This window comes from Pogoniulus pusillus, chromosome 25 (assembly GCF_015220805.1).
Source record: "Pogoniulus pusillus isolate bPogPus1 chromosome 25, bPogPus1.pri, whole genome shotgun sequence".
NCBI classification, from domain to species: domain Eukaryota; kingdom Metazoa; phylum Chordata; class Aves; order Piciformes; family Lybiidae; genus Pogoniulus; species Pogoniulus pusillus.
Window position 1 is genome coordinate 1,624,691 of NC_087288.1, and position 26,924 is coordinate 1,651,614.

At 50.0% G+C, this 26,924-nt stretch overlaps 1 protein-coding gene across 1 annotated transcript in view; it reads right to left on the bottom strand.

The window, feature by feature from the left end:
• LMBRD1 (LMBR1 domain containing 1) overlaps positions 1-26,924 on the bottom strand; it is a 66,288-nt gene that overhangs the window by 22,978 nt on the left and 16,386 nt on the right. Inside the window, exons 4-12 of the mRNA XM_064164140.1 lie at positions 26,656-26,753; positions 23,374-23,441; positions 21,812-21,900; positions 19,982-20,055; positions 9,702-9,827; positions 7,019-7,171; positions 2,786-2,850; positions 797-899; positions 104-208 (exon numbers count right to left, since the gene is read on the bottom strand). Coding sequence (XP_064020210.1) covers positions 104-208; positions 797-899; positions 2,786-2,850; positions 7,019-7,171; positions 9,702-9,827; positions 19,982-20,055; positions 21,812-21,900; positions 23,374-23,441; positions 26,656-26,753 — 881 coding nt within the window. The remainder of the gene's footprint in view (positions 1-103; positions 209-796; positions 900-2,785; positions 2,851-7,018; positions 7,172-9,701; positions 9,828-19,981; positions 20,056-21,811; positions 21,901-23,373; positions 23,442-26,655; positions 26,754-26,924) is intronic.

Below are 26,924 nucleotides of genomic sequence, written 5' to 3' on the forward strand. Positions count from 1 at the left end.
AGTAATTAGTAACTACAATCAATGTAATTTGTTAGACAGCTTTGTAACTGGGTGTTTGTTAACACCTTAGTGTGAGCAGCTGAACTCTCAAAGCCATGCTTACCCTGATCCAGAAGAACCATATCCCCATGTTGCGAATGCCAGCCATGGAGGTGAAGATGAAGTACATCACAATCGTTGTAATGAGAATATAATCAAGTGGGAAAACCTACAAGAAGAAGAAAAAGACAGACAGGAAAACACTCCAAGCAGAAAAACAAGCTACCTAAAGAAAAAAAGAAGGGCAGTTAAACAGGTAAGCAAACATCCCAACCAGAAAATCAGCTCTTCCTCCACTTAGAGCTATACAAGTAGATTCTACTTAGAGCACCTGAAGTAGTAAGAGTTCTTTCATGGAGTGAGGTGTGGAAAGCAGCTCAAAGTGCAGCTGGCTGCTAACAGAGGTGACACAATTAGTCTGGGAAAGCAGCTGAGCACCATTCTTAACTTAAAGCTTGCCTTCATTTAGAAGTTGCCTTCATTTTATGCAGTTTTAGGCCACCACCTTCCTCCAGCAACCCTCTTTCATCCACCCAAGATCTTCATCTTGGTCTTAAGAGATCTCAACTTAAGAGACTGTTAACAAGGAAGCTGCTTTGCTTTTATAGAGCACACATCCAGACAGCTCTGATCTGATGAATTACTGGTGGGGGAGGTGTAGTTTGCCTTTTGACAGCTTAGCAGAAGGCTTAGCAGAGGAGCAGCCTTGCAGATGTGTATCACCAGGGTCAGGTTGTTGTTTGGTTTTTGTACTTACTCTTTGTAGGACAGGTAACAGCATGTTCAGTGGGTTGGTCAGGTTAGTTCCTAGTATTATAAATCCTGAGTTGAAGCCAGCTGAATGCAGAGCCTTGTCCAAACTGCAGCAATTCAGAAAAGCTGGGTAAGTACCATGGGGCTCACAGAGCTTTGCTCTCATACACAGAACTGCTTCAGTTGGAAGAAATCTTTGCAGTCAACTCCAACCATTAACCTAACACCACCACGGCCGCAGGTTTCTTGAACACCTCCAGGGATGGTTACTCCATCACCTTCCTGGGCAGCCAGTTCCGGCCCCTGATCACTCTTGCAGGAAAGAAACTGTTCCTAATCTCAGAAACACTCAGGTTGGCAAAGCCCCTCAGGATCACCAAGCCCAACCTAGAACCCTACTCTACAAGATTCACCTTAAACCATGGCCCTGAGCACCACATCCAAATGACTCTTAAACACATCCAGGGTGGGTGACTCCACCACCAACCTGGGCAGCCTGTGCCAATCCCTGACCACTCTTGCAGGAAAGAAGCTGCTCCTAATCACAGAATCGTGCAGGCTGGCAAAGCCCCTCAGGATCACCAAGCCCAACCTAGAACCCTACTCTATAAGATTCACCTTAAACCAGAGCCCTGAACACCACATCCAAACTGCCCTGAAACACAGCCAGGCTGGGTGATTCATATCTTCAACCTGAGCTTCCCCTGGCACAATTTCAGGCCATTTCCTCTTGTTCTATGACCTGATACTAGGAAGAGACCAAGCCCCAACTCTCAAGTTTAGTTTAAAGCAGCAGCTCAGAAAAAAAAAAGAGCCTCAATCTGGCTAAGCCCAGAGCCTGACAGCTTGTTCCTATCTATAGAGACACACACTTTGCTTCACCACACTCACTCCACTTGTCATATGTAAAGCTATATTGATTTCTGCCTCTCCTTGGCATTTCAGCCTTTCCCTAGTTGGGATCTTAGAGCTTATTTATCCAGTCTGAAATATGAAAAGTGTCAACATTTGAGACTTCTGGTCAGTGTCAATCTCTCTTGAACTCCAGCTTGGCTGTCTTGCTTTCAACCCCAACAAACAATTCCAGGGTAACATGGATCATAATGGATTACCTATACCATTTGATGCAGGAATTTAAGCACCTGGTACCCAACCCAAGAACTACCTGCATGCATTAAGAGTCATTCAAGCAATGAGAATGCTTTTGTAGTTTGAATTAAGCTTAAGAGAGGCTGAGGGAGCTGGGGGTGTGCAGCCTGCAGCAGAGGAGGCTCAGGGCAGAGCTCATTGCTGTCTGCAGCTGCCTGCAGGGAGGCTGTAGCCAGGTGGGGTTGGGCTCTGCTGCCAGGCAGCCAGCAGCAGAAGAAGGGGACCCAGGCTGAAGCTGTGCCAGGGCAGGTCTAGGCTGGATGTTAGGAGGAAGTTGTTGTCAGAGAGAGTGATTGGCATTGGAATGGGCTGCCCAGGGAGGTGGTGGAGTCTGTGTGGCTGGAGGTGTTGAAGCCAAGCCTGGCTGGGGCACTTAGTGCCATGGTCTGGTTGGTTGGGCAGGGCTGGGTGCTAGGTTGGGCTGGGTGAGCTTGGAGCTCTCTCCCAACCTGCTTGATTCTATGATTCTAACATATGAGCTTAATGTCTCTGTTGAATCAGAAGGCTTTGCAGCAGCAGCAGACAACCATTCAAGGTGAACCCTTTTGGAATCCATTTTGCTCAGCTTCAATAGATGCCTGAATGTGAAATGCAGCTCTAGCTACTGACAGGCAGCACAGACAAGAAGTGGGAGTCACCATCTCTGGATGTGTTGAAGCAAAGCCTGGATGAGGCACTTAGTGCCATGGTCTGGTTGATTGGCCAGGGCTGGGTGCTAGGTTGGACTGGATGAGCTTGGAGGTCCCTTCCAACCTGGGTCTTGAAGCAAGCCAGCCCTGAGTCTGAAGGCAAGGCACAAACCATGTGGTTTAAGCAGGTAAGAAAAAAGCTGAACTGTACTTACTTTGAGAGGAACAGAGAGACAGTGAAGAGCAGTGCCACGATGATGAAGAACACTCCCCACACAATCTGGAAGGGAAGGATGCTTACATTTGAACTGGAAATGCTTGCAGAGAAGCCCTGTCCACACTTCAATAAAGGACTCAACGATCTTTGAGGTCCCTTTCAGCCCAAACCCTTTGATGAATCTACAAATCTTGGTCCACCTCAGTGCTCAAACACTTCAAGCAGGAACTTATGAGTCAATAATACCAGAGAGAAGTGCTAACAAAGTGTTTACTCTGCATACACAGGGTTTATGTCAACCACTTCAAATCTGATCATCTGAGATGAGAATCACTCTGCCTGGCAGATAGACTCAGCTCAGAATCTAGCATTAAAGTACATTCTGTGCTACACGGCAAGACAGGGAGGTTGGAGTCAATCTCCAGAGGTCCCCTCCAACCCCTAGCATCCTGTGATCCACCTCTAAGCTAAAGGTGCAGTTGAGGAGCCAGCTGAGATGCTACAGGAATCGAACACAGCATCTAGCAGAATGTACAACTCATAGCTGCTGTATTTTAAGTCAAAACACCACACACATGCATTTGGGTTGAATCAAGGGAAATTAGAGTCTGTTTCCCTTGGGCCCCACACCTGTGTATTCACCTTCCAACAGAAGGCAACCTGTGCAGAGCTCACAAGAATCACCTCCACCTTTCTGGGCAGCTTTCTGCAGTATTACTCACAAGTGACCAAATCACATGAAGGGACTGATGGACAACTCAAGTAACCAAACACCAGCCCTGCTTTTAATCTTGCTTCTGTATGCAACATTCACCACTCACTGCTCCACAGCACCACTCACTCAGTGCTCCACAGCACCACCACTCACTCACTCAGTGCTCCACAGCACCACTCACTCAGTGCTCCACAGCACCACCACTCACTCACTCAGTGCTCCACAGCACCACCACTCACTCACTCAGTGCTCCACAGCACCACCACTCACTCACTCAGTGCTCCACAGCACCACCACTCACTCACTCACTGCTCCACAGCACCACTCACTCACTCACTCACTGCTCCACAGCACCACTCACTCACTGCTCCACAGCACCACCACTCACTCACTCACTGCTCCACAGCACCACTCACTCACTCACTCACTGCTCCACAGCACCACTCACTCACTGCTCCACAGCACCACCACTCACTCACTCACTGCTCCACAGCACCACCACTCACTTACTCACTCACTGCTCCACAGCACCACCACTCACTCACTCACTGCTCCACAGCACCACCACTCACTCACTCACTGCTCCACAGCACCACTCACTCACTGCTGCACAGAACCACCACTCACTCACTGCTCCACAGCACCACTCACTCACTCACTGCTCCACAGAACCACCACTCACTCACTGCTGCACAGAACCACCACTCACTCACTGCTGCACAGAACCACCACTCACTCACTGCTGCACAGCAATTTTCAAGTTACAGAGATGAGCAACTTTACAAAGCATCTTCACCCAAAGGTTTAAGTCACTTAAGAATTGAAGGCTTCACTTCAAAGCTGAGAATGGACTGGTGGAAAACAAAATGCTTGTAAATATTAAGGTAGAATGAAAACTACAACCCAGGCAGACTTAGTTCCTACACACAAGAAGAAAATGAGTGGTCTTCCAGATGAGTGTTCACTCTTCAGTGCTGGGTTCAGGGTTGGACTGGATGATCTTTGAGGTCACAGACAAGAGATGTGGCCAATGAACTTCTCTAAATTTCATCTAAGAAGTTAAAAATCCCAAACCAATACAAAGAAGCTGTTGTGAATTCAAGGAAGCATCCAAACTGTTCAACCTAATAGTTAGATCTATCTGTCACAGAATGATTTGAGTTGGAAGTGACCTTAAAGATCATCTAGTTCCAAGCCCTCCAATTCAACATCCTCAATTCAAGATTCATCTCAATTCAAGAGAGATGTTGAGGTGCTGGAAGGTGTCCAGAGAAGGGTGACAAAGCAGATGAGGGGCCTGTAATACAGACTCTATGAGAAGAGGCTGAGGGAGCTGGGGGTGTGCAGGCTGCAGCAGAGGAGGCTCAGGGCAGAGCCCATTGCTGTCTGCAGCTGCCTGCAGGGAGGCTGTAGCCAGGTGGGGTTGGGCTCTGCTGCCAGGCACCCAGCAACAGAAGAAGGGGACACAGCCTGAAGCTGTGCCAGGGCAGGTCTAGGCTGGATGTTAGGAGGAAGGTGTTGGCAGAGAGAGTGATTGGCATTGGAATGGGCTGCCCAGGGAGGTGGTGGAGTCTGTGTGGCTGGAGGTGTTGAAGCCAAGCCTGGCTGGGGCACTTAGTGCCATGGTCTGGTTGGTTGGGCAGGGCTGGGTGCTAGGTTGTGCTGGCTGAGCTTGGAGCTCTCTTCCAACCTGCTTGATTCTATGATTCTATTCTATGATGCAAAGTCCAGGTTTCTAATGCCTAATAAAAAGCTAACCCCACCACAAATTCCACAGTGGAAGTCTTTGGTCAGCTGCAATCCCAGCCCATCCCCACTGGTACTCAGCAGTAAGCTGCACTGGAGTTAAAGGAAATTGCTCACAGCCTCTCACTCAGCTCTTCCAACTGCAGCCTGCAGTTTGCAGTGAGGCTAACATTTCTTCCTACATTTAGCTGGCAAAAAGAATAACTAAATCCTTTCTGTGGCAACATATTCTACACAAAAAGTCCTAGTTTTGAAAACCAAGTATCTCCTGAAAATCAAAGCCTCAAGATCAAAAAGGGACCAAGATCAAAGCTTTGCCCCCATAAGTGCCTCCTCTGCAGCGGTTAAGTACCAAGACCTAAGCTCTACGTAGCTATCTGCCTGCTGCTCAAGTAATTACTTGGCAAGATGCTCATTCCAAAGGCAAGTATTTTCAGCATCCCCCCCTTTTGCTGGCTACATGTAATTGAGATTAACCTCAGACACCTGACACCTACAGAATTCATCCTTCTCTTCTTTCTGCTTTCCCATGGCTGAGACAAGAGAAGATACTCAGTGCTAGAAGATGGAATCATAGAATGGTTTAGGTTGGAAAGGACCTCAAGGATCAGCCAGTTCCAACCTCCTGCCATAGGCAGGGACACCTCCCACTAGAAGAGGTTGCTCAAGGCCTCATGCAACCTGGCCTTAAACACCTCCAGGGAGAGAGCAGCCACAACCTTTCTGGGCAACCTGTGCCAGTGTCTCACCACCCTCACTGCAAACAACCCTTTCCTTACATCCAGTCTCAATCTCCCCTCGGTCTGTTCAAACCCATTCCTCCTCATCCTGTCATTACCAGACCTTGTCAATAGTCCCTCCACAGACTTCTTGTAGTCCCCTTCAGATCCTGCAAGGCCACCCCAAGGTCTCCTGGAAAGCTTCTCCTCTCCAGGCTGCAGAGCCCCAACTCTCTCAGCCTGTTCTCAGAGCAGAGCTGCTGCAGCCCTCTCAGCATCTTGGTAGCCTCCTATGGACTGGCTCCAACACTTCCATGTCCTTCTTGTGTTGGGGGCTCCAGAACTGCACCCAGGAGTGCAGGTGGGGTCTGAGGAGAGCAGAGCCAAGGGGCAGAATCCCCCCACCCTTGCCCTGCTGCCCACACTCTTGCTGCAGCCCAGCACAGGGTTGCTCTCTGGGCTGCACTCACACTGCAGGCTCCTGCTGAGCTTTTCATCACCCCAGACCTCCAGTGCCTTTTCCTCAGGGCTGCTCTCAGCCATTCCCCACCCAGCCTGGAGTTGTGCTTAAGATTGTGCCCTCCCATGTGCAGGACCATACACTTGGCCTTGTTGAATGTCACAAGGCTGGCCTGGGCACAGCTCTGCAGACTGTCCAGGTCCCTCTACATGCATCCCTTCTCTCTAGCAAGTTGACTATGCCACACAGCTTGGTGCCATCTGCACACTCGCTGAGGCTGCACTGATTCCTCTGCCCATACCACTGACAAAGCTGTTAACCAGCACTGGTGCTGGCACTGACCCCAGCACTGACCCCACTGATCAGTCAGCCTTTACTCCATTTTAATCTTAACTGTATTTTAGGCAAAGCAGAAGGTTTTACAAGGGCTCAGAGTGTGCTCTAGGGCTGTCACTACACAGGACAGCAGTAATTAACAAACCCCAGCTGATAGGATGTAATTGATAACTTAGACCTATGATTTACACAGGAAGAAAGCTCAAAGTTAAGCCAATTTAAGTATCAAAAAAAGGGGGGAGAAAAAAGTTTTACCTTCAGAGGGCGAATGGCTTCACAGAACTTTGTCCACCAGCTTGTCTCAATAGACTCCAGGTGCCTCTCTCTCCTTCTCAAGGTCCTTAGCCTCTCTTCCAGCTGGTGGACACTGCGCCTGTCCCTCGATGACAGAGGGCGACCATCTCTGCACTGAGGAGCAAAACAAAATGACAAAGAGATCAAAGGACACACTGGTGAGACACTGGCACAGGTTGCCCAGGGAGGTTGTGGAGCACAGAAGCACAGAATGTGATCAAAGATCCCATTCTGTGCTCCACAACCTCCCTGGAGGTGTTCAAGGCCAGGTTGGATGAGGCCTTGAGTGGCCTCCTCTAGCGGGAGGTGTCCCTGCCTATGGCAGGGGGTTGGAACTGGATGATCTCTGAGGTCCCTTCCAACCTAAACCATTCTGTGATTCTAATTTGAGGCATAGGAAGTTCCACCACTCAGGGCTATGGCTCAAGTCATGACCTGAAATGGGATGTGAAAAAGGTGAGAGACTAAGGCTAGCATCTTGCAGTGAAAGAATACTCTTCCCCTCCAGCTTGCACACTTGGGTTGTTAAGTGGAGAAGGAATCTTCCCCTCCAGCTTGCACACTTGGGTTGTTAAGTGGAGAAGGAATCTTCCCCTCCAGCTTGCACACTTGGGTTGTTAAGTGGAGAAGGAATCATCCCCTCCAGCTTGCACACTTGGGTTGTTAAGTGGAGGAGGGATCATCCCCTCCAGCTTGCACACTTGGGTTGTTAAGTGGAGGAGGAATCATCCCCTCCAGCTTGCACACTTGGGTTGTTAAGTGAAGGAGGAATCTTCCCCTCCAGCTTGCACACTTGGGTTGTTAAGTGAAGGAGGAATCATCCCCTCCAGCTTGCACACTTGGGTTGTTAAGTGAAGGAGGAATCTTCCCCTCCAGCTTGCACACTTGGGTTGTTAAGTGCCCTGCTTCCATCAGGCACAGCACTTCAGTGAGCTGCAAAGCCTTCACAGGCTTACAAATGGTGTTAAGATCCTGAGGATATTTAGGATTCAGAAGAGATTTCCATATGTATGCTTTTCATAAAGGAATGATTTATAGCAGCAAGGTACATTAACTGGGAAGGAAGAATATCTGGGGCTGTTATTTATTCATAAAGATGATTAATAGTTTGATAAATCTAACTCATGGCAGCTCCATGTGGCAAGCATCCAGTGCTGCTAACTACACCAAGCAACAAGCTGGGTGCCATAGCAGAGGTTAAAACTCTTCCAGCAAGTGTATCTTCCACATCTCCAAGTGAGATTGGATGAGCTGGAGTTGAGTTTCTCAGCACCACTCTTATCTAGACAGCAATAAGTGCTGCTGCAGGGCTGGTATAGAAAACTTGATGGTAAATTCACAAGTAATCAAAGTGGTTTTCAAATGACTACTGTGAATATAAATCTATGCTTGAGGGCAGATTTAGACCAGAGATAAGACAGAAATCCTTTCCAGTGAAGGTGATGAGACACTGGCACAGGTTGCCCAGGGAGGCCGTGGATGTTCCCTCAAGGAAGGTGTTCAAGGCCAGCTTAGACAATGCCCTGAGCCACCTGAGCTGGTGGGAGGTGCCCATGGCAGAGGGGATGGAACTGCATGGTCTTTAAGGTGCCCTCCAACCCAACCCATTCTATGGATCTAAACTGGATGATCTTTAAGGTGACTTCCAGCCCAAACAATCCTGAGAACCTATGAAATAAATCTAACTGCAAGCTAAGGAACTGCTTAGTGGCTGTTTTCTCTGGAACAAAACCTCTCTACAGCATGACCATAAGCTGGTAAGCATGAAAGAAGTAAGAATGAAACCTGTCCTTGAGAAACAGTCATCTAAATCCAAGTATCACTTATCCAAGTAAGTCCTGAGTGCACTTACAGAGCCCTCACCGCAAGAAGGACATGGAACTGTTGGAGCCAGTCCAGAGGAGGCCACCAAGATGCTCAGAGGGCTGCAGCAGCTCTGCTCTGAGGACAAGCTGAGAGAGTTGAGGCTCTGCAGCCTGCAGAAGAGAAGGCTTCCAGAAGACCTTGGGATGGTCTTCCAGGATCTGAAAGGGGCTACAGGAAGGCTGGGGAGGGACTATTGACAAGGACTTGTAATGAGAGGATGAGGAGGAATGGGTTTGAACTGGCAGAGGGGAGATTGAAACTGGATGTTAGGAAGAAGTTGTTTGCAGTGAGGGTGGTGAGACACTGGCACAGGTTGCCCAGGGAGGTTGTGGAGCACAGAATGGGATCTTTGATCCACAACCTCCCTGGAAGTGTTCAAGACCAGGTTGGATGAGGCCTTGTGTGACCTGTTCTAGCGGGAGGTGTCCCTGCCTATGGCAGGGGATTAGAACTGGCTGAGCTTTGAGGTTCTTTGCAATCTAAACCATTCTATGTTATTTATCCAAATTCTATTATTAGTCAATTTCTCCTGGACTCTAGAAGAAAATGTTTCCCCAGGAGGACAGTCAGACATTGGAATCATCTCCCAAGGAAAGCAGATGGATTGCCCCACACTGGGCAGTTGGAAGGCTCAGCTTGCCAGGGTCCTGAGGCAGCTCGTTTCAACTCCACTATCACTTAGAAAGGCTGGAGCAGATGAGCCTTGGGGTCCTTTCCAAGCTGGCAGTGTGGGATATGATCCCAGGAATTCTCCAGGTGAGAAGAGGGAAGAGCATACCTTGGATTTAATCCTCACTAAGTGCTGCTCCACTTCCTCGATATCTTCAGTGTTCTCTAAACGTTCATAAGCGGCACTGGTGGTTCCCTTGATCAGGTTGAGGGGCAAAGCTGACATCCCATAAGCCTGAAATGAGAAGAAAACAAAACACACTGTGTTCTGAACCTCAACACCAGCACATGGCTGTGGCCCAAGCTCTGCAGAAGACTTACTCCAGGTGTACCTGGCCACACACCACATCTCTCAGGATCTTGGCAAGACTTTCTGAAGACAAACACAGCAAGAAAGGGCCCTGGGGGTGCTGGGAGAGAGGAGCTGCAGAGGATGCAGCAGTGCCCAGGTGGGCAGCAGAGCCAATGGCATCCTGGGCTGGCTCAGGAGCAGTGTGGGCAGCAGGACAAGGGAGGTTCTTCTGCCCCTGTGCTCAGCACTGCTCAGGCTACCCCTGCAGTGCTGTGTCCAGTTCTGGGCTCCTCCATTGCAGAGAGATGTTGAGGTGCTGGAAGGTGTTTGGAGAAGGGCAGCAAGGCTGGGGAGGGGCCTGGAGCACAGCCCTGTGAGGAGAGGCTGAGGGAGCTGGGCGTGTGCAGCCTGCAGCAGAGGAGGCTCAGGGCAGAGCTCATTGCTGCCTGCAGCTGCCTGCAGGGAGGCTGTAGCCAGGTGGGGTTGGGCTCTGCTGCCAGGCACCCAGCAACAGAAGAGGACACAGCCTGAAGCTGTGCCAGGGGAGGTCTAGGCTGGATGTTGTTAGGAAGTTGTTGTCAGAGAGAGTGATTGGCATTGGAATGGGCTGCCCAGGGAGGTGGTGGAGTCTGTGTGGCTGGAGGTGTTGAAGCCAAGCTTCACTGAGGCACTTAGTGCCATGGTCTGGTTGGTTGGCCAGGGTTGGGTGCTAGGTTGGGCTGGATGAGCTTGGAGCTCTCTTCCAACCTGGTTGAGTCTCTGATTCTCTGCTTTACTGCAGGTCCTTTAGTCTAAGAAGCCCTCCTGCCTTGCTATCAAGTTGGGCCTGAGTACAGACTTGCTTTCTACTCTTTCTCTCACTGCTCATGGACATTAGTTCTTGGTGTTTCCTATTTACAGGCCTAATCCAAAATTACTAATCAACGTTGCTGCCTTCCAGTGCCTGAAGGGATCCTACAGGAATGCTGGAGAGGGACTTTTGACAAGGGCTAACAATAGGCCAAGAGGAAATGGTTTTAAGCTAAGAGAGAGCAGGGTTAGACTGGATCTTAGGAATAAGTTCTTCAGTATGAGGGTGGTGAGACTCTGGAACAGGTTGCCCAGGGAGGCTATGGCTGCCTCCTGCCTGGGGTGTTCAAGGCTAGGTTGAACGAGGCCTTGAGCAGCCAAATCTAGTTGAGAAGTGTCCCTGCCCATGGCAGGGAGGTTGGAGTAGATAAACTCTGAGGTTCTTTCCAGTCTATGATAAAAATGAGTTCTAACTCTTCCCAGAAGCAGGTGTCAGTTGGATGTGGAGAAAGGTGAAGTGATGCCTTGTTTAGCTGGGATTGCAGGTGTGAATTACACATTTGAGCCCCCAGCTTGCTGTAATGATAAAGGCAGCCAAAGGTCCTTCCTTCAGCACAACAGATGCTAATAGGGAGATGATTATGCAAGCAAGCTTCCTATCCTCAGTGGGAGGAGAAGCAGCATTGGTCCTTCAAGACATCAATATGTAGAAGAAAGGACAGAGAGCTGAGATGAGTCATTGTATCTGATGTGTCACAGGCCTGCACAGAAGCTGCATTAGCTCAGTTTCAGGGCCGCATTTCCCTTCAGGCTACTGTAGAAATTGAAGGCTTCCCTGAACAAAGACTCAGTCCCCTGGGGGAGTGCAAATGCTAAGTTATTCAAGGGCTATTATTTCGGTCACCTGCAACACAAGAAGCAGTGTATGAAGACATGAGAAGAAAACCAGAGCTGTAGAGAGTAAAGCCAAGGTAGAGCTCAATCCTGAAATAAATTCAGTGCCATGCTCTGATTGATTGACCAGGGCTGGGTGCTAGGATGGACTGGATGAGCTTGGAGGTCTCTTCCAACCTGCCTGATTCTATGAACAAGTTCTGCACCAGGAGGGTGATGGAACACTGCAACAGGTTGCCCAGGGAGGTGGTTGGGGCCCATCTCTGGAGATACTCAAGGTGAGGCTGGACAGGGCTGTGGGCAACCTGCTCTAGAGGAGGATGTCCCTGCTGACTGCGGGGTGTTGGACTGGACAAGCTTTGGAGGTCCCTTGCAACTCAAACCATTCTAGGAGCTCCAAATATGGCTTACCCAATGGAAAGGATCTATTCATGAAGGTGCTCACTGCCTAGAAGATCCTGCAGCTGGGCTGGATGAATGCCACTGGACTGGGCAGGTCCCATCTACAGTAGGAGAGAAACCTGTCTGGATTACAGTCAGATGCACCACAGCATGGCTGAAGGAGGCAGAAGGTGGGAAAGGATGGGAAGGAAGCCATTGATTTCAGAGCATCATTAGTGAGGAAATCCCTCAGTCACACAGAAGAGCTTACCAGTGGCTCTTTCAGGCCTGACTCTTTGATGACAGTCAGAGGTGGTTTTGTTCTCCAGAGAATAAGCAAAGCAATCAAACACTGAAAGCTGCCCTGCTTTGTCAGGTGCTGCTTTGAGTGTTAGCTGGCAATAAGTACTCCTCTCTACAGACAGAATATGAGGAACTCAGTGTAAGGATATTAAGAGGTGCAGATCAGTCTGTTAAAAGATCTCCTTTCTCCCTATTCTCCAAGTCCTTCCCATCGAGCACGGGGATTGAGAATGTTCTGCCTCATGAGGATGCTGGAACACTGCAACAGGTTGCACAGGGAGGGGCTTGAGGCACCATCCCTGGAGATATTCAAAGTGAGGCTCAACAAGGCTCTGAGCATCCTGGCCTAGTTGAGGATGCTCCTTCTGAGTGCAGAGGGGGTTGGAGTGGATGACCTTTGGAGGTCCCCTTCCAACCCAAACCTTTCTATGACCCTAAATGGATCAAAGTTTGGAATATAAATAAAAACAGATGAGAAGAACCTTTATAATAAAGGGAAATCAATTGATGCATGACTTTTGATTACATAAATCAGTTTTGACACAGTGACAGCACTGAAACAACATCTTCCAGGACTTCTTTTCAGACAGCATTTGTGCACAGACAGAGAAAAGGCTCTGCACTGGAGAACAGAAACACTCATCCAAAAGGAACAGGAAATTCCAGCACACTTGGTGGGCTTTTTTCCCACGTAGGTTCTTCAGAATGCACTAAATCCAGCACTAAACAGCAACTGTTTAGGCTGCTGTCTGAGAATGCAACACTGCAAGGTTAAGTCCTTAACGTCTCAGGCTGTTATCTTTGTTGTTACTGTGTCTGCTGCCAGGGAGAGCTGGACAGGCTGGAGAGCTGAGGAGGGAGACATTGAATGAAATCCAACAAGGGCAAGAGGAGAGTCTTGCACCTGGGAAAGATGGACCAGTACAGGCTGGGGGCTGATCTGCTGGAGAGCAACACACAGGAGAGGGACCTGAGGGTCCTGGTGGATAGAAGGATGCCATGAGCTAGCAATGTGCCATTGTGACCAAGGCAGCCAAGGACATCCTGGGGTGGACAGGAAGGGCTGTGGTTAGTAGCTGTAGAGAGGTTCTCCTGCCCCTCCACTCTGCTCTGGCAAAGCCACATCTGGAATATTGTGTCCAGTTCTGGGCCCCTCAATTCAAGAAGGGCCTCAGGAAACTGCTTGAGAGAGTCCAGCTCAGAGCCACAAAGCTGCTGCAGGCAGCTGAGGGAGCTGGGGGTTGGAGCAGAGGAGCCTGAGGGCTGCCCTCATTGCTGCTGATAAAGATGTGCAGAGCCAGGCTCTGCTCAGGGATGTCCAAGGACAGGACAAGGGGCACTGGGGGCAAGCTGGAGCAGGGGAGGTGCCATGGGAACAGCAGGGAAAACATTTTCCCTGTGAGGGTGCTGTAGCCCTGGAGCAGGCAGCCCAGAGAGGTTGTGGAGTCTCCTCTGAAGGCTTTCAAACCCCACCTGGCTGTGTCCCTGTGTGCCCTGCCCTGACTGACCCTGCTTTGGCAGGGGTTGGACTGGATGACCTTCTGAGGTACCTTCCAACACCTACCACTCTGTGATTCTGTGAGCAGCTTTGCTGCAAGCCCAGTTTACAGAAGGACAAGTTACTAGCTGCAGTTAAACCACCTTATATTAGAAAGGATTTCCCTCTCTTGACTCCTCCATACAAGACCCCACTCCCTGCAAGCTAGCTGAAGGGGTGGAAAACCAAACCCTAAGAGCTCACTAAGCACAAGTTAGAGATTTCATCTTGCTGGATATATCTCCTACTCAGAGTGAGCCCACAGGCAACACAGATCTCTGGATGAGTAAGCTCTGATTTGTACTACACAGACTCCTTTGCACACAATGCCAGGCTGGAAAGGACCCCCAGGATCATCTGGTCCAACCTTTCTAGGTGATAGTGGAGTTGAAATGAGCTGCTCCAGCAGCCTGGCAAGCTGAATTTAAAACTGTCCAGTGGAAGGGACTCCACCTGTTACCCTTAGGAGATGATTCTAGTGTCTCACTGCTCTCATGATGCCTAGTTTGCTTCTACTAGGAAGGAGGAGAGAAAGACAGCAAACCTTCAGCAAAACAACAGGAAACTCAGCCCAGCTTTCCCACAAAAAGAATTATGAAATGGCTTAAGTTGGAAGGGACCTTAAGAGATCCTCTGCTGCAACCTCCCTGCCTTGGGCCATCTCTAAGGTCCTTTCCAAACTGCCACGGGCAGGGATGTCTCTCAGCTAGCCCAGGCTGCTCAAGGCTTCATCCAGCCTGGCCTTGAACAACCCCAGGGAGAAGGCATCCACAACCACTCTGGGCAACCTGTTCTAATCTGTCCCTGTTCTCACATTGAAGAGCTTCTTCCTAAGATCCAGTCTAAATGTACTCTTCCTCACCTTAAAAACCATTCCCCTTGTTCTGTTCCTACACACTGCAATGGAAAGTCCCCCTCCAATCTTTCTGTAGACTCCCATCAGGTTATGGAAAGCAGCTCTAAGGTCCCCTGAGGGCTTCCCTACTCCAGGCCAAACACCCCAGCTTCCTCAGCCTATCCTCATAGCAAAGTGCTCCAGTCCCTGGATCATCTTTGTGGTCCTCTTCTGCATAGTCTAAACAAAGCTCTTCAGACTTCTCCCTTATTCTTTGTTCACAGAAGTGGTAGCTAGGCCTGAGAGAGGAATTGGCAGAGAAAGGAGTCATCAGTAAAGCTGAAGCCTGTGAGTCATGAAGGCAACATGAGGCTCAATACTGTTTATCCAGTATCAGAGGGCATTGCAGAGCAGGGGGAGGCATCCTCTAGCTGCTCTCTCAGCATGCCTCTGAACCCAAACACACTCCAGACAGCACCAAAATACCTCAGCAGAGATGACATCAGCATTGCTTCCAGTCTCCTTAATCTTCCCTCCTGGGTCCCTTCCCTTCCCACCCTGTCTGCAGCACACTCAGGTACTCTCCTGCCATCCCACAGGTAGGCTTTAAAAGGAGGAGCTCTGGACCCCTGCAGGTTCGGCATCTTGCAGCACTTTGGGCTCAGAATCCTACAATGGCCTGGGTTGGAAGTGACCTCCCAAGCTCACCCAGTCCAAGCCCCTCTGCACTCAGCAGGGAGATCCTCCACTAGAGCAGGCTGCCCACAGTCCTGTCCAGCCTCACTTTGAATATCTCCAGGCATGGAGCCTCAACCACCTCCCTGCACAACCTGTGTCAGTGTTCCAGCACCTTCATGGTGCAGAACTTGTTCCTCACATCCAACCTCAATCTGCTCTGCTCTAGTTTGAAACCACTGCCCCTCCTGGAAAGTCTCCTTCTCTGTGCTCACATAGCCCACAGCTGGATAAAGAAAGTGCTGAACTCAGGTAGCCCATGATCAGCTGAGGGAATAGCCATCGTTATTAGCTGCCCAGAATGCAGTCACCCCTAAGCAGAAGACTAATCACCTCTCTTGGACTCTGGGGGATTCATTCTGCTCCCCATCCCTATCTTCCAGCTCAGGGGGCTGGCTATCATGTGAACAATAATTGCTGGAATGGGTTGTCATGGGTGTGGTGGAAGCCCTATCTCTGGAGGCACTCAAGCTCAAACTGAATGGGGTCCTGAGCAACCTGCTCCTGTTGGAGGGGTCCCTGCTCACTTCAGGGGAGGTGGACAAGAGCTTTGAAGAGTCACAGAATCAAACAGGTTGGCAGAGAGCTCCAAGCTCAGCCAGTCCAACCTAGCCCCCAGCCCTGCCCAACCAACCACACCATGGCACTAAGTGCCCCAGCCAGGCTTGGCTGCAACACCTCCAGCCACACAGACTCCACCACCTCCCTGGGCAGCCCATTCCAATGCCAATCACTCTCTCTGACAACAACTTCCTCCTAACATCCAGCCTAGACCTGCCCTGGCACAGCTTGAGGCTGTGTCCCCTTCCAACCTGATCCAACCTATGATTCTAAGACACAAACCAAAGAAAAGACAAGTTGTAAAATCTCATCTCCCAGAAGCTGCACAAAGCAACTACATCAAGGATAAACCTTAAGTAACAGGAAGGCTTTCTACTGGGAATCATCACCCCTAGAGCTGAACATGTTTAAACTGCACAAGCTACCAAAGAGTGCCACTGAAAAAGGTGCATTTGAGGTGGGAACACTCAACAGTCAACCAGATCAGCCCCATAAGCAGACAAATCAGCCATGATCTGGGGTTGGTCAGCCTGGAGGAGACTCTCAGGGTACTTCCTAACTGCCCTTTAATACCTGAAGGGAACCTACAGCAAGACTGGAGAGAGACACATATGAGAGTGTGGTGAAAGGACAAGGGGAAATGGTTTTGAGCTGAGGCAGAAGAGGGTTAGACCAGATCTGAGGGAGAAGTTCTTCAGTGTGAGGGTGGTGAGAGTCTGTAACAGGCTGCTTGGGGAGACTGTGGATGCCCACCCTGAGGTGTTCAAGGCCAGGCTGGATGAGGCCTTGAGCAACCAAATCTAGTTGAGAGATGGCCCTGGGCATGGCAGGGAGGTTGGAGTCGTTGATGTCTGAGGTCCCTTCCAATCTAAGCCAGTCTATGAATTTATGACTCTCTAAAAGGTTCTTCCCAACCTCGCTCATTCTACAACTACATGTGAGAAGCACAAGGAAAAGAGGCCCTGAGAGCAGTAACAAATGCCTTGAGGAAAGAAGGGAATGACTTCAAGCTAACTTTGAACACCTCCTACAAAACAAAAGCCAAGCCTTGGGGCCACCAAGCATTAGAGTTTAACCAGCAGGTGATTATATCTCACTCTCTACATCTGCTATATTCAGCTACTAAGATATGGTCCAATGATGAACTTGTGGCCCAAATGGGACAGTGTCTCCTTGCCAGTGAGCAAACAGAAGAGGTAAATCCTTGCTGCTGAGTTTGGTACCCAAGCAGCACTCTAACTGAAGGCACTTTCCCCAGGTCTTGTTTTTTTTCCTGCTCAACAATATTTTTAAGAACTAAACTTGGGATTTCAAGAGCTGATCACAAAGTATTTGTGGACTATAGCAGAAAGAGTCCCCATCCAATTTATTTTTAGAGGTCCATCTATCATGCAGATACAGACTTCAAGTGTTGTTGTCCCCGAGGTGTTTTAGAAGTGGTATAAATAATCTTGGGCAAAAAGGGTGGAAATTACTCATGACAAAACATTCCTTGCATGGCACTGCCCTCTAGTGAAATCCTAGCGACAGCCAAATGGAGAAGAGAAGGCTCCCACCAGAGCTTCGCAGATTGCATCAGGGTGGAAGGGACCCTCAAAGGTCTTGGACAACTCCCCTGCAGGCACAGGGACACCAGCTACAGCTCGATGTTCAGGGACACAACAAGGCTGACCCTGAAGGTCTACAGGTACAGGGGAGAGAGAGGAGGCAGAGGGCAGCGAGGCAGAGGGCAGCGAGGCAGAGGGCAGCGAGGCAGAGGGCAGCGAGGCAGAGGGGGCTCTGACTACAGCTTCACAGAGTGCATTGGGGTGGAAGGGACCCCCAAAGATGACCTTGGCCAATGCCCCTGCAGGCACAGAGACACCAACTACAGCAGGATGTTCGGGGCCACGTCAAGTCTGATCCTGAAGGTCTCCAGGCACCACATCCCTGGGCAACCCTGGCTGAGGCCCCATCACCAGTGGTGTTTAAGCCAGGCTGGATGAGGCTCTGGCTCGACTGATCTAGGCTAGGGTGTTCCTGCCCATGGCAGGGGGGTTGAACTAGATGATCCTTGTGGTCCCTTCCAACCCTGACTGATTATGTGATTCTCATCCAGCACTGCCCCCAGGTCCTTTTCTCAGGGCTGCTCTCAATTTTATCATTGCCCAGTCTAGGTGCAGGACTTTACACTTTGTCTTTTTCAACCTCATGAGATTGTCCTCAGCCCACCTGAGAGAGTTAGAGGTTTTTGAGCCTGGAGAAGAGAAGGCTCCAAGGAGTCCCTAGAGCAGCCTTCCAGTATCTGAAGGAGACATAGAAGAAAGCTGGAGAGGGACTTGTTACAAGGGCTTGCAGTGATAGGGTGAGAGGGAACAATCTGAAGCTGGGAGAGAGGAGACTGAGACTGGAGATTAGGAAGAAATTCTTTGCAGTGAGGGTGGTGAGACACTGGCACAGGTTGCCCAGGGAGGCTGTGGATGCCTCCTCCCTGGAGGTGTTCCAGGCCAGGCTGGATAAGGCCTTGAGCAACCTGGGCTGGTGTGAGATGTCCCTGCCCATGGCAGGGGGGCTGGAACCCCACGATCTTTGAAGTCCCTCCCAACCCAAAGCATTGCATGGATCTCCAGCTCTCCAGGAGGGCAGTAGGAGCTGAGCTGCTGCAGAACACTGCAATTGGTTTGCTATTTCAGTTCATTCCTGCATCACAGAGAAGTGACCATAATCAAACAGCCACATTCCTCCTATATTTAAGAGCTGACATTGGAGTGATTAAGCCCCAATGACGATGAATGCTGCTAACTCCTGCACTCCTCAATAACTGTTTGATGTCTGTTGAAGAGAAAAAAATCAGTAGTAAGGGACTGCTTTTAAAGTTAGATTACAAAAGGTTTAAAGCTTTTCTTTTTTTTAAGGGGGAGCTGTTAATAAAAATAAGTCAGCTGCAAGGAAAAGTACATCATAGACTGGGCACAAAAATGAGATGGGAAAAGGTCATTCAATTTGCCAGCAGACAAAACCAAGCTTTGTAAGGTCTCCTCTTTCAGGGTGGAGGGGGGGAAAAAAAAGATCACTTTACCATTTCCTAAGAAATCAAATGATGCTTATTAAATGTTTGAGGGGAAAAACAGTCAATTATAATCCTCCTTCAAGGACATGCTAAATGCAATGCTTCCCCCCCTCCCTCACCCAAATCACTCAAGAATTAATCTGCCTATCATTGTGAGTAATGTTTTACTCTGCCTTGAATCCCACCAGCAATCTGGAGCTGCCAGTGACTGCTGTATTAATACCTAAGGCAATGCAAACCCATTGCAATGCAGAAGACATGAAATGAAAGAATAGATGCAAACGACATCAGCTGTGAAGCACTTTCAAACAGAGCACTGCAGCCCTCGTTCCTCATTTGCTTCTTGTATTCCACATTTACAGACAAGGAAAGCTGTCAGCATAAATCACCAAGGTCATGGATCTGCAAAGCCCCCTCCTGAGGTGCATTTTGGCACATTTCTTCCAAACTGATTTACAATCTCAAGTGCTGCACTTCAGCGTTATGGATTGTGCAGCACCCACAGTGTGGGCTTTGTGTTACTAAAGCCTTACCACAGAAAGGCAGCTGCCAGCTTGTACCTGCTGTCCACTGGGCTCAGTTTATCTACCCATGGGCCAGCAGTGTGCCCTTCTAGCCAAAAGAGCCAATGGAATCCTGGGGTGCATTGAGAAAAGCGTGGCCAGCAGGGCTAGGGAGGTTCTCCTCCCACTCTGCTCTGCACTGGTAAGACTACATCTGCAAAACTGTGTCCAGTTTCATGCTCCCCAGTTCAAGAGAAACAGGAACCTGCTGGAGAGAGTCCAACTGAAGCTATGAGGATGATTTGAGAATCTCTGCCTGCCTCCATACTTTCTGCCCGTAAACTTACAGTAAGAAAGTTACTGCTCTCATTCCAAGAGCCCAGAAATACTTCAAACCATGAACATGCAGAGCTAGAAGACACTCTTGAAGCTGTTTAGCATGCTGACAGTCTCCCATGCATGCATAACCCCTGGTAACTGCAAGCATCCCAAATGTAAAGAGCAACTTACTGTGTAAGTGATTGCTGCCAACATTCCAATCACAGTCAGTGAGCTAATGGAAAAGGAAAGGGCAGTCAAGCCATCTGTGGGGGAAAAGAAACACAACAGTAAAGCCTACTGAAAATTCCTGCAGCAGAGCTTTAAGAACATTTCTCCCTGAGCTGGTTTTCCAAAGGCATTTAAATGCATTAGACCAAAAGCTAAAACATAATAATTGAAACAGCAACTCAGATGAAAAATATACCCAGCACAGCTTGTTGCCAGCAGCAGATCCTCCTCCACTGAGGCAAGAAGCAGGACAGCTCTCTCGTGCTTGCTGCAAGCTCACAGGGGTTGCACTCGGTGAAATGGGTGAACAGGCACTAATGAACTTGCTCACAGAGCTGCCTAACACTTTGAGCCTCATTTCTGGCCTCAGCAGGGTGCTGTGGTACTTCTCACAATTTACACATTCATCTTTTAGTTGTTGTCACCTCACTTTTCATACCAAAGCACTATCCGGAGGATCAGACGTGCATGAAATCCCTCACACAAGCCTCAGCTACTCCCTGCCCACGTACAGCCAGGTGTGCCAACTGCATCAACTGACTAAGGAGTTAACTGCAGCCTTACTGCCACTGCAGAAACTAAAAGCTATAGAAGTATTGCCAAAGACACCCCCAAAGGATGATCCCCAAACTCCCTAAGTCCTCCTGCATAACTTTACACAAGAGCTCTGTCCCAAACCTCACCAAGAGACAGAAAAATGTGGCAAGCTTGACTATAAGCCAACGTGTGCCCAGGTGGACAGAAAGGACCTGGATCAGAAATACAAGGGCCAGCAGGAGCAGGGAAGTGATTGTGTCCCCATTCTCAACACTGGAGAGGTTGCAGCTTGAGTACTGGGTTCAGTTTTGAGGCACTCACTCCAAGAAGGACATTGAGGGGCTGCAGTGGGTCCAGAGAAGGGCAAGAAAGCTGGGGAAGGGTCTGGAGAACAGGGCTGGGGAGGAGCAGCTGAGGGATCTGGGAGTGTATAGTGTGGAGAAGAGGAGACTGAGAGGAGACCTCATTGCTCTCTACTGCTCCCTGAGAGGAGCATAGAGAGCGGTGGGAGTTGGTCTCTTCTCCCCAATAGCAAAAGTGCTGGAGCATCTCTCCTGTGAAAACAGGCTGAAGGAACTGGGTCTGCTCAGCCTGGAGAAGGCTCAGGAGTAGCCTTATAGTTACATTTAGAAGTCTGAAGGGGACCTAGAGGCCACCTGAGGAGAGACTGTTTAGAAGGGCTTGTAGGGATAGGCTGAGGGCAATGGTTTGGAGCTGGAGCAGGGCAGAGTTAGACTGAACAGCAGGAGGAAGCTCTGCACAGTGAGGGTGGTGAAATACTGGAACAAGTTGCTCAGGGTTATGGCTGAAGCCCCATCCCTGGACACATTGTCCCTGGGCAACCTGCTCTAGTTGGAGATTCCCCTGCTGAGTGCAGGGTCGGGGGGTCAGCCCAGATGACCTTTGAGGGTCCCTTCCAACCTGAGGTAATCTGTGAAGCTACAGTGTTAGCTTTTGAAAGTAACATTAAGTGGAGTACCTTCCCTCTTCCCATCACTAGTATCTGAGGCCATAAGACTGCAGTCCTCACATGGAGGCTGTGCTGAAAGCAGCCACTGCCAATGGCAGCTCTGATCATTTTTAAGACCTGAATGGGAACAGAACCTTCTGACTGCAAAGGTTTCGTGTAGGTGAGCAGTTAAAGGTAGGCAGCTGTCTCCAGGAAAGCTGGGTTTGCTGTTCAGTCAGCTGAGAAGCAGGCCAACATCAGTGACCAGCAAGCCAGGCAAAGTTCAGAACACATCTCAAACTCACGACTGCTTCCAAATTCTTCAAACAGCAGCTTCACTTTCTCCCACTCTGTGGAATTCTTCTTGTTGGGAATATCCAAAGGAACAAAAGCCCTGCAACAAAGCAAAAGAAGTCACCTCACTTCACCCAACTAGTCAAATCTCAAGAGGTCTACTACCAAGTGAAGAAAAGTGAAATCACAGAAACATACAACAGCCAAGGCTGGAAGAGATCATCAAGTCCGAGTGCTCACCTAGAGCTCACACCCATCCCATCACTGCTGCTAAGCCACATCTATTCACTCCTGAAGAGCAGCTCTCTGATGTTAGGTTTAAAAGCATTCACAGAATGGTCTGGGTTGAAAGAGACCTTGAAGATCATCCAACTCCAACCCCCTTACCATGGGCAGGGACACCTTCCACCAGCCCAGGTTGCTCAAGGTCTCCCCCAACCTGGCCTTGAACACCTCCAGGGAAGGAGCATCCACAGCCTTCCTGGGCAACCTGTGCCAGTGTCTCACCACCCTCACCAGAAAGAATTTCTTTACAACTCAAAAGCAAGAAGTCTGAGGCATTTCTGAAGGCAGTGGTCCATTTTATGCACATGCCTCTCAAATGCTCTGTTGACATCAGCAGAGTACAGCTGTGAGTGTGTGCAGAGTTCAGGCTGAGGTCAACCAAGAAGTGACTTTCTATTTCCCAGTATAACAGAGGTTAGGATCCTAAACCCAGGTATCACTGTCTTGTCTCCCTTCTATCAAGTGATAGGAAGAGAGGAAATGGCCCAAAATTGTGTCAGGGAAGGTTTAGGTTGGAGGCAAGAAAAATTCCTTCACTGGAAGAGTGGTCAGGGATTGGAACAGGCTGCCCAGGGAGGTGCAGTCACCACCCCTGGAGGTACTCATGAAACATGCTGAAAGGTGTCCAGAGAAGGGCCATGAGGATGAGCAGAGGACTGGAGCTCCTTTGCTAAGAGGACAGGTGGAGAGAGTTGGAGTTGCTCTGTTTGAAGAAGGCTCCCAGGAGACCTTATTGTAGCCTTCCAGTATCCAGGGGCTACAAGAAAGCTGAGGAGGGTCCTTTTAGGCTGCCAGGGAGTGACAGGGCTGGGGGGAATGGATTCAAGCTAGGGGAAGAAAGATTAGGAAGAAGTTCTTCACCATGAAGGTGATGAGACACTGGCACAGGTTACCCAGGATGGTGGTGGAAGCCTCATCCCTGGAAGTTTTTAGGTTAGGCTGGACATGGCTCTGGGCAGGCTGATTTAGTGTGAGGTGTCCCTGCCCATGGCATGGGGGTTGGAACTGGATGAACCTTGTGGTCCCTTCCAACCCTGAGATTTGTATGAAACACATGGACATGGCACTTGGGGGCATGGTTTAACGGCCACACTGGTGCTAGGTAGATGGTTGGACTCCATGACCTCAGAGATCTTCTCCAACCAAAGCACCTCTATGATTTCAGGCCTGCTAGAGATGAAGCCAGATCCCCACTGCATAGCTGGACTACACCATGACCCATCCTTTTAACCTGACACACAACAAGGTTCCACTTAGAATATCCCCTGCTAGTGTTCACTGCACTTACCCGATTAAGAGAAGCACTGCACAGACTGTGATGAAGCCCAGAGTGTACTTCAGTGCAGTCTTAACCTGCTGTAGAGCAAAGAAAAAGACAATATTAGCATCAAATAAATCCAAAGGGCCACGACCAACAATGCACACACAGCATAACAGGTGGTGTATCAGAGAATCAGAGAATCAAGAGAGCTCCAAGCTCAGCCAGCCCAGCCTAGCACCCAGCCCTGCCCAACCAACCAGACCACGGCACTAAGTGCCCCAGCCAGGCTTGGCTGCAACACCTCCAGGCACACAGACTCCACCACCTCCCTGGGCAGCCCATTCCAATGCCAATCACTCTCTCTGCCAGGAACTTCCTCCTCACATCCAGCCTGGACCTGCCCTGGCACAGCTTCAGGCTGTGTCCCCTTCTTCTGCTGCTGCTTGACTGGCAGCAGAGCCCAACCCCACCTGGCTACAGCCTCCCTGTAGGCAGCTGCAGACAGCAATGAGCTCTGCCCTGAGCCTCCTCTGCTGCAGGCTGCACACCCCCAGCTCCCTCAGCCTCTCTTCACAGGGCTCTGCTCCAGGCCCCTCCCCAGCCTTGCTGCCCTTCTCCAAACACCTTCCAGCACCTCAACAGCTCTCTGCAATGGAGGAGCCCAGAACTGGACACAGCACTCCAGGGGTGGCCTGAGCAGTGCTGAGCACAGGGGCACAAGAACCTCCCTTGTCCTGCTGCCCACACTGCTCCTGAGCCAGCCCAGGATGCCATTGGCTCTGCTGCCCACCTGGGCACTGCTGCCTCCTCTCCAGCTACCATCTACCCTCAGCTCCCTTTCTTCCTGGCTGCTCTCAGACACTCTGGCCCCAGCCTGTAGTGCTGTTTGGGGTTGTTGAGGCCAAAGTGCAGAACCCTGCCCTTGACCTTGTTCAATCTCATCCCATTGGCCTCTGCCCACCCATCCAGCCTGGCCAGGTCCCTCTGCAGGGCTCTCCTACCCCAGAAGCATGAGCATGAGCTAAAGGCAGGTTAGAAGCATAGATTCTTGATGATCTCAGAGCTTGAGGACTCTGAACAAGGACACTGAATTGTGCTTCCATCAAACTACTCACTTGAACAGCTGTGGCCAGCAGCCAGGGTCCATTTGTTCAGTACAAGCAGATAATTATTATCACCAATGCTTTATGTTATGGCTATAATCACAAAGCTTTTTTCCCCCCCTCATTTCTTTACAACTAAGTAGAGGAGAAAATGAGCACCACTATCGATTAGAAGATCCTTTAAGCAAAGTATCCTTGTTTCAGAAAGCAGCATCTTATTGCATGCATTTATTCTGATCTCTGCTTGTTCAAAAATCTTCAGTGCACTCCAAAAATCACCAAGTGCCAGCTTCAGGTAAATTGCTAGCACCCACCTCATGAAAAAAACCCCAAACAACAGAACACAGCTGCTAAAAGAAAAAAGGTGCTCAGTGTGTCACAGAGAGTGCAACCTCACAGAATCCTAGAATGGCTGGGTTGGAAGGGACCTCCAAAGCTCATCTGTTCAGTATCTCTAGTGATGATCCGGAGCAGGGGATTGAGTCCAGCATCAGTAAGTTTGCAGATGACACCAAGCTAGGAGCAGCTGTGGAGCTGTTGGAGGGTAGCAGAGCCCTGCAGAGGGACCTGGCCAGGCTGGATGGGTGGGCAGTGGCCAAGGGGATGAGACTGAACAAGGCCAAGTGCAGGGTTCTGCACTTTGGCCACAACAACCCCAAGCAGCACTACAGGCTGGGGCCAGAGTGGCTGAGAGCAGCCAGGCAGAGAGGGAGCTGGGGGTGCTGGGAGAGAGGAGCTGCAGAGGAGGCAGCAGTGCCCAGGTGGGCAGCAGAGCCAATGGCATCCTGGGCTGGCTCAGGAGCAGTGTGGGCAGCAGGACAAGGGAGGTTCTTGTGCCCCTGTGCTCAGCACTGCTCAGGCCACCCCTGCAGTGCTGTGTCCAGTTCTGGGCTCCTCAATTCAAGAGAGCTGTTGAGGTGCTGGAAGGTGTTTGGAGAAGGGCAGCAAGGCTGGGGAGGGGCCTGGAGCACAGCCCTGTGAGGAGAGGCTGAGGGAGCTGGGGGTGTGCAGCCTGCAGCAGAGGAGGCTCAGGGCAGAGCTCATTGCTGTCTGCAGCTGCCTGCAGGGAGGCTGTAGCCAGGTGGGGTTGGGCTCTGCTGCCAGGCAGCCAGCACCAGAAGAAGGGGACCCAGCCTGAAGCTGTGCCAGGGCAGGTTCAGGATCGATGTTAGGGGGAAGCTGTTGGCAGAGAGAGTGATTGGCATTGGAATGGGCTGCCCAGGGAGGTGGTGGAGTCTGTGTGGCTGGAGGTGTTGCAGCCAAGCCTGGCTGGGGCACTTAGTGCCATGGTCTGGTTGGTTGGCCAGGGCTGGGTGCTAGGTTGGGCTGGCTGAGCTTGGAGCTCTCTTCCAACCTGCCTGATTCTGTGAGTCTATTCTATGTCTCTATGATCTAGTCCAAGCCCCCTGCAGTCAGCAGGGACATTCTGTACTAGATCAGTTTGCCCAGAGCCTTGTCCAACCTGACCTTGAATATCTCCAAGGGTGAGGCCTCAACTACCTCCCTGTACAACCTGCTCCAGTGCTCCACCACCCTCCTGTCTGCTACTTTAAAACCTGTTCATATATATTCACCCTGTAGGAAAATACGTTTTGAGGAGCAGTTGTGGGAGCTGGGGTTGGTTAGTCTGGAGAGGCTGAGGGCAGACCTCATTGCTCTCTACAGCTCCCTGAGAGGAGGTTGGCATGAGTTGGGGGTTGGTCTCTTCTCACTACTATCAGGGAATAAGTTGAGAGGAAAAGGCCTGGAATTGTGCCAGGAGAAGGTTGAGTATTAGGAAATATTTCTTTGCTGAAAGTGTGATCAGAGATTCAAACAGGCTGCCCAAGGGGGTGGTGGAGCCTCCAGCCCTGGGGGTATGCAAGCACAGTGTGGCCATGGCACTTTGGAACATGGGTTGATGTTTGGAATCGACCTTGGAGGTTTTTCCCCCACTGAACCCATTCTCTGATTCTATATCAGGTTTTAATTTCTTGTAGATGAAGTCAGGCTCCAAGAAATCCCTTGCTACAGTTTCATTTCATGTGAGACCACAGCACTCAGACTAAGTGTTAATGAGAGCTGCCTGGGTGCAGGAGCTGCAGAAACAGCCTTTGAAAGGCTGTTCACACTGCAGTATTGATGTCAGACAATCATCCTGGCTTTCATTTTGGCCTGTATTCATTTATCCTTTCACTGCTTGATGCATTTGCTAGAGTCAACTTACTGAGCATGTGTTGCCACCATCTTCTTCCTTCTCCTCATAGTAGAAGTAGACAAAGGGAATCCACAGAAAGACACAGAACAGTATGATGGAGTACAAAGCTGGGAGAAAGAAGTTAATTAAGTGAACAAAGTGACACTGGCACTTCATTTACTGCAGAGTCGTTCAAAAGGCAGGAATCAAACTTGCCTCTCAATCCAGCTCTTATTTCCACCATGGAAACGTTCATACAATTTAGCAGGCAGCACCCAAACTACTCCTGCTTGGTGAAC